The sequence below is a fragment of the Centruroides vittatus genome, unplaced genomic scaffold (genome assembly GCF_030686945.1).
Source record: "Centruroides vittatus isolate TY-2023 unplaced genomic scaffold, ASM3068694v2 contig_18, whole genome shotgun sequence".
In the NCBI taxonomy this organism is placed as follows: Eukaryota; Metazoa; Arthropoda; class Arachnida; order Scorpiones; family Buthidae; genus Centruroides; species Centruroides vittatus.
The window spans coordinates 1,131,078-1,145,852 of NW_027121101.1; the positions used below are offsets into that span (position 1 = coordinate 1,131,078).

A 14,775-nucleotide genomic window follows, 5' to 3' on the forward strand; every position below is an offset into this window, starting at 1 on the left:
GCTAAATAAATTATAGGGGTCATTGATTAGCTGGAATTAAATGATTTGAAATTCAAATGTCTCATCATCAGATCAAACATCCATTTAAAAAAATAAGAAATGTAAAATGGATTCAAAACAAAGAGTGCTTTGTTAGTATTTAAAATCAAATTCCATATTTATATTTTAAGGATTTTGAATAATTATGGGAATTTAAACAGAACTAAGCTAGAAAAGTAAAAGTAAAATAAAAATAAATAAAATTGAAAATAAAAAGTTAAACACCACAGAAATTTAACAGCACATGAGATCTCAAACACACGAGATGCTATGTAAAGAAATTTATACACTATCTTCATTCAAATGTTTTTGAATTTTGGCATATGACAGTATACTGCAATCTATACTCACAGGTCAAATCTATGCCTTCATGTATTTCTGAGAATATAATTAGAAAGTATATTTTTTAGCTCCTTGTTTAATTCTCTTTTTTCTTATCTCTAAAATTTATCATTTTGATTAATGACAAAATTTTTTTTTTTGTTTTTGCTGGCAGAAAAGTTTACTTTGTTAAAATGCAATTGCAACTCACAAAACAGAAAAATTCATCTGAGAGGATGTCACTGCTGACACAGTATTCTCTCTGCTTTCTGCTTCTTTGTCAGTAATTCAATCTCTGCATGAACTAAGCTCATAATTAAAGCATTAAACTTATTTTCTATTTTAATTTTTTTATGTTTTATTTTAACATTTATTATTGTATAATTTACTACAGGATATATTTTATTGATGTTATTTGATAAATAAATAAAAATAAAGCAATATAATAAAAAAAGTCAGTGAACAGCCAACTTGTTCAATGAAAGATATATGATGTGGTAAAGACTTGATGGATTGTAATGGTAATTATTTATGACTATCTCAAAAGTTACTAAATAATAATTTAAATTGTATGCAAATGTTACCTTAATTAATATAAAGCAGATATCCATATTGTTGAATTTAAAAATTGAAGCAAATAAAGCAAATCAGTAATAATGTCATCTTTAGTTTTGATTTCATCAGCAAAATAGCAGAAAGTAATGCTGTTGTGTGTAAACAAACAGAAATATTGTAGTACAGTCAAACTAGAGCTATTGTTTTAGCAATAAAAAAAAGTAATAAGTTTATAGCTCATTTCATGACAGTTATCATGTCTTAACTGTCAAAGCTTTTGAAATTACTTCATTATAGAGATAAGAGATTATCAGAAATTTATAAACCATCAAGTCACTGATTCAAACAGAAGTTCCTAATAATATCAAACATGGATTGACCATACAGAAAATGAGAGAGAGCTAAAGACAAGATATGCATACATATCTTTGGTTTTAGAAAAAATTGCAATTGCACAAAGAATTTTTCCCATTTCTGGAGATATTCTTATTGACTGTAGACAAAAGAAAAGCTCTATGATGACTTCATAATTTCAAATTTTCTTTCAAATACAGATAACCTAAAGGATATCCAAATAAAATTATTGTAGTTCTTCCACAACTCATATAAGTTGTATTGGATACCACAGTTTCTACTTAACTTCAGTCTTCTTATTGGGCTGCAATTTTAAAAAATTGTAGAACTATAAATTTCCAATGTCACTTATCCATCTGTCTTGTCTTTCCTTAATCTCGAGGTGTCAGATAAATGAAATTGCAGAGCAGATATGGAAAGCTTAGGGGCAGGAGGCCCCAATTAACTATAGTTTGCAAGGTGAACTTCCAATGCAAACTGAAAGTCACATTATTTTAATTTAAAAATTCTTTCATGAAAGGAGTTAGATAGATGACTGGCATGACTGCATTACTAACAGAAAAGTATGATGTACAGGGGCAAGATATTACAGGACTAATTTGAGGTGGAGAGCATATATTTTAAATTAAATAAATTAAAAATATGATTAAAAATTGCAGCTTGGCATTGTGATGATGTCAGAATAAATAATTGCTTGTTCATAAACAATTTTGTCAATGTTATATAAACTTCCTCTTTTTTAAGAGCCATGTTTTTTATTCTCTCATTAATTAAAGACACATATACTTCAAGTAGAATGATATGATTCAAACAGAAGTGCCTAATATATAATTTCCTAGAAGTGCCTAATATATAAAGTTCCTATATATAGTTTAATTTTATCTGTTTCATTGATATCAACAAAGATTTTTTTTATTTGCTCAGATCCTTTTCAGTTTTGATTAGATTCTATATAGTTCAAGCTCTAATTATAACTAGCATCACTTTGCTATTAATAGTATACCTGATCTTATTATTATTTTTTTAATATATAGTCTAAGAAGCTTGCCCAAATCAACTTCCGTTATTTTGACAAATTTGAAATTGGTCAGTTTTTTTTTTGTATTGTCAAATTTTCGCTTGTATCTTACACAATAGGTTCTGTACCAGACTAGATAGATATCTCAAAGTGTCAGCTATCTCTTTGACAACTTTAAGAGCAGACACTAGGGTGCACTAGTATACACTGAATCATTCAGGTTGAAAATATTAAAAAACAGTGCATCATTCACATTGTTATTTCAGCATATCTAGTGTCACATCAGAGAGTATCAAATGGAGAACTAGTGCAAATCAGTGTGATATTAGTTTTAAAAATGGTGTCAACCATGAATGAAACTTGCAGAGTGGAAATTCTTCTCCCAAATGATATAAAACTTGGACATTGAATATCTTCTGAGATACATTTATTGCTAACAACAGATACATTTTTTTAATTTATTATGATAGTTTATGATTCAACACTGCATTAAAAACCTGAAATTAAAATATGCATGACATGAGTATAAAATGCCCATTTGAATATTTTTGAAACGTTTTTAGTTTCTTTTAATTATTCCTCTTTTACTACATAGATTCTTTAAATTTTTATATATATCTTCTAGATTTTTACTTTCTTACTAGATATACAATAAACATCTTAAAATTTTTCATTTTTTGATGACCAAAAACAGGAATTATTTATTCTTGGAATAGCTTTTTTCAAGTAACCAGTAGTTTTTGGAGGGGGACTTTTTTATTTCTGTTTTAGAAAATAGTTCTAATAAAATTGCATTCTTCTGATCTTCCTCCTCTTTATCTATTAGACTGTTTACAAAATAGCTAAAGTAAAACTGCTAAAATGTAACAACAGATTTAATAAACAATTAATTTTTCTTCCTGTTACCATTCAGCTTGATATGAAAACCAGGGAACACACTGCTAGTACTGAGCACTCGAAATAGGTTACCATCTTGAATGTACCATTAATCTCTGCATTAAGATCTTTCCATATAGAATATAAAATATTATCATCTATTTCTTGTATGGACAGGTGTGATTGCAGGTTTTTGATAGGAAAGCTTGTTCTAAAACCATTGTCCTCTAATATTAATATATTTCTTATAGTTTGAGCTCTTAACAAACTCAAACTCAATTGTAATTTTTTATTAATCTTTTAAATAAAATTTGTTTTCTCTCTCTTTCTCTTTTTTCGGAGATACAGTATGATTAGTTTATCAGACCTTAAAAAGAGGGGCAGATTTATATTCTGCTCAAAATGTCATCAAATAGAAGATGGTGTGTTTGAAAGCTAGACATCTGGCTACCCTAATTTTATTTAACTAAATTGTTATAATTCTAAATGAATGATTAAAACACATTTTTAATATACAATGTTATTTTAATAAATTTGAAATATTATAGTTATAGATACAATAAAAGTTCTTGTAAAAAATTCTTGAAAGTTTACAAAAGTTTAAAAATTTACACTTGCAACATTCAAGAAAAAATTAAATAAATTTTATTGTTATTAGAATTTTCAAATCATTAAGAATAAATTTAATAAATTTTGTCATAATAAAGGAATTGTGATAAATTACAAAAAGTATCCTGCATACAAATAAACATCAATGAAACCCGATAATGTAAGTAAAAACACTCACAACAGCCATAAATGAACAGGTTAAATTTGGAACAAGAGCTAGGCTTTAGGTGCCATCTCTTGTTAAAACTAGAAATTATAATATTTAATTAATTTAGAATAAACTGGAAGAAAAGAATCAGCCTGAAGCACGATTTGAACCCGCAACTCCTGCTTACTGTGCGGACGTGTTGCCAGTTACGCTACCCAGACCTCTGTTCAGATCTCATTTTCCAGTATATATAAGCCAAAGACATAACCATCGATGGCTATAAGGGTCCCGACTGGGACGCATCCACACCCACGGCTCGCAACATCCACACAAGGCATTGCTAACCTGTCAAAAACAAAGATATACAAATAAACATCAACGAAACCCGATAATATAAGTAAAAACACTCACAGATGGTGCCTAAAGCCTAGCTCTTGTTCCAAATTTAACCCGTTCATTTACGGCTGTTGTGAGTGTTTTTACTTAGTATCCTGCATATTTTATAAATAAAAAATAATTATTTATGTTAATGTGTATTTATTACAAATAAATTTAAAAACATGAATATATTTTACAGTTTATAGAGAAATCTAAGAAGACTTACAATGAATAATATATTAATTTATAAATACTAATCTTGGAAATGAATGAAACTTGGCATCATATTTAAAAAAAGGAAACTAACTGTTTAGTAGCAAGCAGTTTGAATTTTCTAGTAAGCTATGATATAACTGTTTGTTGATCACTTTATGGTAAATTGTAAAAATGAATGCAAAATTGATTTTAAAACAGTATTTATTAGTTAAAATAATAATTAAAATTGCTTCCTTGTAAACTATTTTTGTAAATTAAAAAGTAAATTAGTGATGTTAGTCAGCTTTTTTCTGTAATATTTAAACTCAGCAAATAGATTTTAAATTATTAATGTTTTATTTTTTGTATATATCAAAATATTTGTAGAAATTTCTTCACAAATAGAATTTTAAAAGTGGGAAATGATTAGTATTGTAAATTATCCTTTATTTATTATTTATTTTTTCTGGGAATACTATAGATTACCACCTATGGAATTTCAGGTCTTTGAGTATATATCTGAACTCGAGAGACCGAGACGAGTTCAATGATACCCTGCTTTTGGACCGGAGACAAAAAATAATAAAGTTATCATACTTTTTTCCAGCAATCGCGCGATGATAGGGAGTCGCGTCGCTCTCTCCGCTAAGTCGGCCTCACTATCACGATTGGGAGTTGCATCGCTTGCCGTTAAAATTGCCTTTAGTAGACGTTTTCCCCTCTTTTTTTACTTTGTTCAAGAACTACCGTGAATCAATAACTAGTGACGTTTAGCACATGGCGGCCTGCCAGCGGCTCCCCTCCGGGAGGTCAGTCGGGAGCACGAACAGTGGGAACGCCCGCCAAGTTTGCTGCCATAAGTAACATTAACCGAAATGGCAATCACACGATGATCGGAAGTCACTCTCTCTGCTCTCGTATCGCGTGTTTAACCCTACTAGAGATGACCGTAATCTGACGTCAAGGTTTGCAGACTTTACCGCAAGATGGCAGTACTAGCAACTATGGTGCCGTCTTCTTGAGAGCATTAAAAAAGTATGGTAACTTAAAAAGTATGATAACTTTTTTATTTTTTGTCTCCAGTCCAAAAATAGGGTACCATTGAACTCGTCTCGGTCCCCTGAGTTCCCAAAGTCCTGAAATTCCATAGGTGGTAATCTATAGTACACCCTTTTTTCTTTTTTTAAATGAGAATATATTTAAAATTCAATTTACTGGAAGATGACTGTCTAAAACATATGAATATTAATAATATAATGTTAATATATTTTCAACTGTTGGCTAATTGGAGATGAAACGCACTAGAGTTTTGTGTCTTTCTAACTTTTCCTTTGCTAAATTACTCAAAATTATCTAAAGTCATGGTCTCAGCACCGTCTCCCCATGCATTTTCACTTTTGTCAAAGTCCATAAAACTATTTAAACTCATGTCGTCTACTGGTACTTTATCAATTAACAGGACTTATTATACTGGATTTATGGATGCAGAAACAGGTGAATTAAATAAACAATATTATTTCTGATCTGTAAGACTTAATTTCTGCATCCATAAATCCAGTATAACAAGTCCTGTTAATTGATAAAGTACCAGTAAATGACATAAGTTTAAATTAAGATAAAGGACACAAAGGCATAATAATTAAATCCATAAAACTATGCTTGGTTGTCAACAAATCTAGATCATCTATTCTTATTGAATGGATACATGTATAACTAAGGTTCTATTATTGATATCTGTGTCATTCATATAATTTTTGTTAACAAAAATGTATTTTTCTTAATATTTAAAGATGTTATCATTTTTAGTTTCTTAAATCTTCATAATTTCTCAAAAAATAATTTTTATATACATTAACTTATAAAATTATACATGAAATTCCTTTACACATTTTTATTCTATTCAGTTACATATCAAAGCAACAATAGCATATTTAAAATGTTATGTTTTAAATGTGTTATTGTTTGTTTGTGTATAAACTTGACCTATAAATTATTTATGTTAAAATAAGTTAAGTGAAAATAAATTTTTTTTGTAATTGTTTGTTTTTAAATTTGCTACTTATGAAAAGAATTATGTTAATACAGAGATATGCATCTTTGACTAGTGACCTTATTTTTATTGACAGGTTAGAAGTATTAGGAAATATTTTTAACTTTTGAAGAAATATATTAATATTACATGAATAGAAATTACATATACTTGGTTAGATAAAATTTAAGAATAAATTATAATAATAAAAATGTTTCGTAAGTTATAGCTTTAAATTGTTCTTCTAAATAGATAGAGAAAAGGTCATGCTACTTTCTTTCAGGGAAGAGTGGTACCTATGGGTAGTAACTATGCAAATTAATGGTACAGTGGCTCAAGCAGAACATCTTACCTCTTAATGACAATATTATGTAGGTATATAAATGATATTTTGGTTATTTGGAACAAAAAACTGAATTTGTCGACATTCATAAGGACATTCAATGACAATGCCTATGGCCTCTCTCTGTAGGTTGAGAAAGAAAGCTATGTTAAAGTACACTTTCTTGATGTAGACATTACCTTACAGCATGGGTAGTTGTAATTGAAGGTGTTCCACAAAAGCTCATATTCTATGCTCTTCATTCGTGCAAGATCATATGATCCTTTCAATTATAAGATCACCACTTTTAGGGCCTTTATAAGGAGGGCCTACAAGCATTGTTCATTGGCAAGGGATAGGGAAGAAGAACTTCATTACATCTCAAATATAGCCAAACAACATGGATACCCTGCATACCTAATTAACACACTTTATTTTATGTCAGAACAACCCACAGATCACTTACAACCAGATGACAGATCATATATGGTGGTTACATATAATAAGGTCCTAGCTAACATGTATCAGGAAATTTCCTGCTCCACAAATAACAAGATTGCATACAGGCAATCTCCTACTGTTTTTTCAAGCATCAGAAATGATAGACCCAATAGAGAGGAGTTGCTTGCTGGGAATCTGTACTATCTCCTGTACAAGATCGTAGGGTGAACTGTTAAGTATATTGGGGCCACTGCTAGATGCCTGAACATCAATATACAATTTGTAAGGGGATTTCTACAATGTCACTAGCTAGTTTTGCGGCTGATAACGATGTTCATGTTGAATTTGATACCTTACAGATACTTGTAAAGATACAGATACAACATACTTCAGACTGGGTGGTCATCAGAATGGCTCTGATAACCCAACCAGTCTGAAGTATCTTGAACAGATCAAAATATTTAAGACCTTTAAAAGGGGTACAGCGATTAATTATAAAGAGATGGACTCTATTTTGGCTGCATGACAAACATTATATAACCTTGCATAAGTCTTAGTAATGATGCATATATGTTTTATTTATTATATTTTGTAACATTTTTTACATTTTAATTCAGTGTTTCCCAACCTTTTTTGTGCTATGCCCCACCTAAGCCTTTCTAAAATTCTTATGCCCCCCAACATATATGTTGAACTCTTTTGGAAAGTCTCTCATTGTCGTGTTCATTGATGTTTTTTCTTGCACTTAATTGCCACACTGTTTTATCATAACCACGATAAAATCCAATCCTTTCATCAAAGTCTCTTGCACTTTCCAGTCATTGCCAAACGCGGCCTCGAACACCACAACTCACGTCTGCCCACCTCAAGGTCTGGGCAAAGAATGTTCTTTCTCCTCTTTCACCTGCCTCAGGGCCTCGTTCATCTCTTTGTTCTCAGTGGTTCTCAGAATTGTTAATCCCACCCCAAGGGAAAAGGGTTATAAAGGAAAGTTCTAAAAAATTAAAACTAACTTAAATCAATATTTACAATAAATATGGCGTACAGCGGCTATACAGCTAACTTAAACTCTGGACGAGTTTCAAATTGTCCCCCTTAACAATCAAATTGCCCCCCTGTGGGGCGTGGGCCCCACGTTGGGAAACACTGTTTTAATTTGTTATATGTTGTAATATGTGGATCGCAACATGATGTTAATGACGCACTATGCAAGCACACATTTCGTGACAATTCCATTTTAAAATTCGTATGCTGTTCTATTTTTAGAATACACATTTGTTTCTGTATTTCTTCTAACTTGAAGATGATCATATAAAACAGAAGTAAATGTTTGTTTTGTTTAAATGTAGTCATTATTTGGTTTTTTGGCACTTAGGTGTATTTATTACTTACACCAGTTTTGTCTTAGAGACTGAATCAGTTTTTCTTGTAAAGCAGTAGGGAAAATGTTAACAAGATTATAACATTGCTTTTCTTATGACTTATCACATGTTTTTTAGAATCGAAAAATTTTTTTAAACATTTTTTAATAAGCTTATATTTTGTCTTCTTGATGATGATTAATAATTGATATAAAATGGAATTTATGTACTAAAAATATTCTGTTCACATTGCATTAATATAAGAAAAAAACAATTACAGCCTGATTATTAATAATTATATATCAGACTGCTGGATTCTTCAGACTATAATAAGGCTACTAGTTAATTAAACAAGAGCTATTTGGAAATTAACCTACCATAGGCAGTGAAAAATACAAGAATAAAGACAAAAATGGTACATACATATATAGTATAACCTCTGAATAGCAGACACCATCAGGATTGAGAAGTTTGTCCTCTATTTAGAGGTGTCAGCTATTCGGAGTCACATGCTGGTAGCCATATTGTATTTAAACCTGGTTATTATAAAGTGAAGAATATGATGGATTACAAAAACATCAAATTTGCATTAGGAATGTGAAAATACCAAAAAGTTATTATAATTGCCTTACAGCCTTATTCCTAATGTTATTTATAATTGTCTACATGGACATAACTCATTATTAGGACTTTACACTGGTGTTTAGATTTGACACAAGAATGAGAATTAGTTCAGTAAAAACAAATTTTCTTTATTATATCACCTGTAGTAATTTTCTCTGTACACATATTACATGTGTTTCAGGCTTGCATGCCCCTCATCAGCAATATTACTACAAAACACTAAAAATAATAAAGTAAGACGTTGTATATAATAATTTCCAGACAATAAAATACTATTTTTAAAAAAATTTATATGATAAATACGTATTCCAACATTGAATACAATGTAGTGAGTATGGTATCGATAAAAATCGGTCTCACAGTTGGTAAGGAGAACACAGGGGTCATACAAAGAATTATCACTCGAACACAGGTTCCAGGAAGGAAATCTTAAACTTTATATATATATATTTGTCATATATATATATATGACAAAAAAATACAACAATCAAATCACTACTACATTAATTGCTAAAATAAAGAACCGCTTAGCCTAATAGTAATATTTACAGTAAGACAATGAAGAATACATGCTGAGAGAACCAACACATTCATTAAATATTGTTTGATCTGAACAAGAAATTTTTCAACAGGAACAGGTGCACTACACACTTGTGTGGGTTATTCCCTTTATCCTCTATCTCTCATCAACAGTTATTACACATTGGGTGGAATATCCGTGTGGATGCAAATGGATTTGTCCAAACCTGAGTCCAGCTACCTTCAACCCTTACTTCGTTTCCTCCTTTGTCGAAGCTTCCTCAGTTTAGTATCCTTCCACTAGCGTACTTTCCACTCTGTCCACGGTGAAGTCCCAAGGAAAAGAAAGGTCCTCGTGCATGTTATACACTCCCTTTTATAACCCCTGCCATCTGGGGCTTTTAGCCAGTTACGTTATGTTGTCACAACCAACCCCAGACCAATGAGTGGTTGCCGAAGACGGAGGTACGCGACAAATGGAATGTTTTACAAAAAAAAAAAACATCGCGACAATGTAGGGCTCCAATGCAGAGCCAATCCCGATACACATAAAAAAAATAGAAGAAAAAAAAATATATACATATAACAAATTAGTGATGGAGCACTACAACAACAACAACAGGATGACATTTCTCATTTTAAATTTACATAACATTTCACTGTATAATTAAAAATAAAGATGAAAATTATTAAAAGCATACAATATCTCATAATAATTTAAAAAACAACATCATATTTTATTATTATTTTTAGTGTTTTATAGTAATACTGCTGATGAGGGGCACGCAAGCCCAAAACGTGTAATATGTGTACAGAGAAAATTACTTCAGGTGATATAATAAAGAAAATTTGTTTTTTCTGAACTAATTCTCATTCTTGTGTCAAATCTAAACACCAGTGTAAATGTCTATGTAGTACATAGACATTTACACTGGTGTTTAGATTTACACTGGTATGTAGTACATAGACATTACTCATGTCTATGTAGACAATTATAAATAATGATACCAAAAAATATGTGTAGCATATATAATTAAATTATATATACTATATATATATATATAGTATATTATTTATTTTTTAAGGTGTAAAAATCACATTATAATTGAATTCTAAATAGCAAATTGTACAGGATACTTTAATTAAATGGAACGTAAAAATTACGACAAGGCATAAACGTTGATTAAAAAATGATCTGAACAGAAGTAACAAAAAAGAAAAATGAAACTGTTATGAACAGAAGCATTTAGGTGATGAGAGTTTGAATGTCAAGTTACAAAAGCAATTTGCTAGCCACTTCAGGGGGTAAGAAATGTATTCAGTATTCTTGCATTTATAACGTCATTTATGATCTAAGTGACTAATAAAAATTGATATAGTGATTTGTCTACTTTGTAGTTATCAAGTAGGTGTAATTTTTCAAACATTTTTACTTTTTTTCAATAAATAATTTATTAAAAATTACTTTAGCCACCACAAAGCTGTTAAGATTGTAAATTACATCATAAATGCAAGAAAACTGAATATTTTCCTACACTTTAAAATGGTCAGCAAATCACCTTTGTAACACAATGTTTGAACTTTCACTAAATAAACACTGTTGTCTTAACCCTAAAACTATGCTTTTTTTGTTACTACTGTACTACAGTTCTTGTCAAATGAATGAATAATTTCAGAAAAGTTTATGATTTCACGATACTGTAAGCTTAATTTTAACAATAAGACAGAAGTTTAATAACATTACTATGTATGATGATAAATGGTCATTGACGACTTAACTGGATTAGTTTTCTTTAACAGATAAAGAATGTTGTTCAGCTTTTTACAATCTGCCCTTCTTCCCTATTCTTATTTTAAGCCAGTCTCCATTTGATACTTATGGTCAAAAAACATTCTCTGAAAAAGTATTTGAACTGATTCTTTGTTTTCATTTTAAAATATTTCGTACATAATTAATTCTTTCAGAATATTGAAGGCGGGACCTTGTGTTTTTGTAAGGTAGGTTATGGATGATGACATCCGTTATTTAGTGTGTCCACTATTTAGAGGTAAATATTATAGATTTTTTATTTGAAGGGTCTGAGAATTGTAAAAACGTCAGTTAAGAAGAGGTGTCTGCTATTCGAGAGTGTTCGTTAAAGGAGGTTTCACTGTATATATTTTGAATATATTCATTATACAGTACAAAAATGGTACATACATATCTTAGCTACTTTTTGACAAGTTCTGCCAGAATTCAGACATTTGTCAGAATGTAGCACCATTTGCTGTATTCCCTCATCAAAGAAGTTTTCTGCCAGGGAGTTCAGCCATCATGAATGCCATGCATCAGTTCCTCATTGGATTCAAATTGCTGCATTCCCAACTGCACATTTATTTTTGAGAATAAATGAAAGTCACTCAGTACAAGATTCAGGCTGTAGATGGGATGATCGAACAACTCATATTGAAACAGACAAAGCAATGCCTATGGGCATGCATTGTCATGGACAAGAACATTGCCTGAGGTCAACATGACTTGTCTCTTGTTCTAAATTATCCTTCCAAGAAATTTAAGCACTCATTATTCAGTAAAGAGATGATGGCTATAGTTTTTTGGGTTTGAAAGGGAGTATTGCTGACAGATTTTATGGAACCCGGGACTTCCATTACTTTGTAGGTGTAGGTGAATCACTCTTTGAGATTTTTCAGAACAAAGGCAAGGCATGTTGTTCTCAGGCATGGTTCTTGTCCATAACAGCACATTTTTATTGGCATTGCTTCAACAGTTTCAATATGAGTTGTTTGATTACCCTGCCTAAAGTCCGACTTTACACTGAGTGAATTTCATTTGTTCCTAAAATGAAAGTGTGATTGGGGATGCAGCAATTTGAATCCAATGAGGAACTGATGCATGGCATTTGTGAATGTCTAAACTCCCAGGTGGAAAACTACTTTGAGGGAATACAGAAAATGGTATCATGTTCTGACAAATGCCTAAATTCTGGTGGAACTTATGTTGAAAAGTAGCCAAGATATGTATGTAACTTTTGTGTATAATAAATATAGTTTGTCTTTTTGTTTTTTTTTTTCACAGCATACTGAAAGTTAATTTCCAAATACTCCTCGTATAAATAATAAAATTTAGTGTAAAGTCCTGTTGTGTTACCAGCTTTAAACAGCTATAAAGTTTTAAGAAAAACATTTGTTAAGTGTTAAACATGAATAGGAATAAATTTGTTTGAGCAAATTATTTTTAGTACTGAAATTACCATAGAAAATTATTTACTAATGAATGTGAAAACCATTTGAATAAGATACTCATATTTCTGTATATAGGTATATGACAGAAAGGCCAAGGGTTATGTACTTTCTTTAATTGGAAATACTATCACCACATGGATGCAATTGCCATCAGATATGAAGGAAGGATGTAAGTGTTTCATCTAATTAAATAATAAATACTACATACATAAATATATAATCAAGTTTAGATAAAATAGTAATTAATTAGTGAAGTAAACATATTAATAAAATTAATTTTAATTATTTTGAAAGAATTTAGTAATATTTTAATTCATCAAAAATAAAATTTTTAGATTTCTTACTTTTAAGATTAAAATATTGAATCAGCTATAAAATTGATTATTTTACATTAAAAACAATTTTTACAGAAATATATTGCCTACTAACATTTATTAAAATTATTCTGATTTCTTTTTAATTTATTTTACTATATTATTCTATATTACAGCAGATAATATTATTAGATTTTCAATATACAAATTACATTGTAACTCTTAAAGAAAACATATTTAACACGTTGACTGCCATGCGACTTTTCAGGATTCTGGTCTAAAACGCCAACTTAATTTAATTATGTTATATTATTAAAATCTCTAATCAGAGTACATAGTAATAATGAAAAAGCATATAGAATGTGTTTTTTTTAAAAAAAAGATATTACGAATTATCTTGTAGTTAGCTTCTGTAACAGAAAGCTCTTCGCTAAAGCCAAACTACGAGTTAATTCATGTACAGACACGATTCATGCTGTCACTTTGCTACAGCCAATCAGAGATGTGTGTCTAAATTCGTTAGTTATAAATCAAATATAGAGTTGAGCACATCACATTTATGTCTTTTTTGAGTGTTATTTTTTTACTTATTTTTATAATCAAATTATAAATACCCCAATATGGATAAGAAAAGACCACCGACTAGGATGTTTGATCAGACAGAATATAATTCGAGATTACAATCATGGAATGTCTGGCATTGACCGATCAGATCAAATGCTATCCTACTACACAGCTCTAAAAAAGACTATTAGATAGCCCAAAAAGGTTGCATTACATATTATAGAGATATATATAAACAATGCACACAAACTCGTTCGAAAGACAACTTCTTCTAAAATAAAACATAAAGTTTAGAGAAGCATTCGTCGAAACGTTGATTGGAGAAGAGATTCAACCAGTTTAAAAAAAATTAGATTGCAAGAGCTTTACTATTTACAGAGTATCCCACCTACTGGAAAAAAAAAAAAAACAGAATCCGACAAAGCTATGTCGAATTTTGTAATAAAGCTAAAAAATGCCGAGAAACGCGTTATTTCTGTCCAATCTGTCCAGAGAAGCAAGCCCTTTGCTTGGATAATTGTTTTAAAAATTATCACAAACAATAAAAATATTGTTTTGCTTTCTATTTTGAATAAACTTTTTATGATTATATTTTCTGTTCATTTATTAATAAATGTTCTGTTCAGTTAGGCGAAACTTGATTTTTTGTTCTTGCCCCTGAGGCTATCTATTCATATTTACACTGATATACTACGAATTACATCGTAGCTGCACAAATATGGCAAGGAAACAAGCTACAATATAACTCGTAGGTGGCGACCTGGGCAGTAACAAAAACTACAAGTCATCTCGTAGTTGGCAGTCAACGTGTTAATATCTGAAACAAACTCTTGAACATTAAATATAGAGTGGTACTTCATACTTT

The 14,775-nt window shown here is 30.3% G+C and overlaps 1 protein-coding gene across 3 annotated transcripts in view; it reads left to right on the top strand.

Moving 5' to 3' along the window:
• The window catches only part of LOC136969531 (protein CFAP20DC-like), a 57,295-nt gene that overhangs the window by 13,844 nt on the left and 28,676 nt on the right, over window positions 1-14,775 (top strand). For all 3 annotated transcript variants that reach the window (XM_067263721.1, XM_067263720.1, XM_067263722.1), the window contains one exon: window positions 13,108-13,201. In XM_067263721.1, the coding sequence (XP_067119822.1) occupies window positions 13,108-13,201 (94 nt within the window). The remainder of the gene's footprint in view (window positions 1-13,107; window positions 13,202-14,775) is intronic.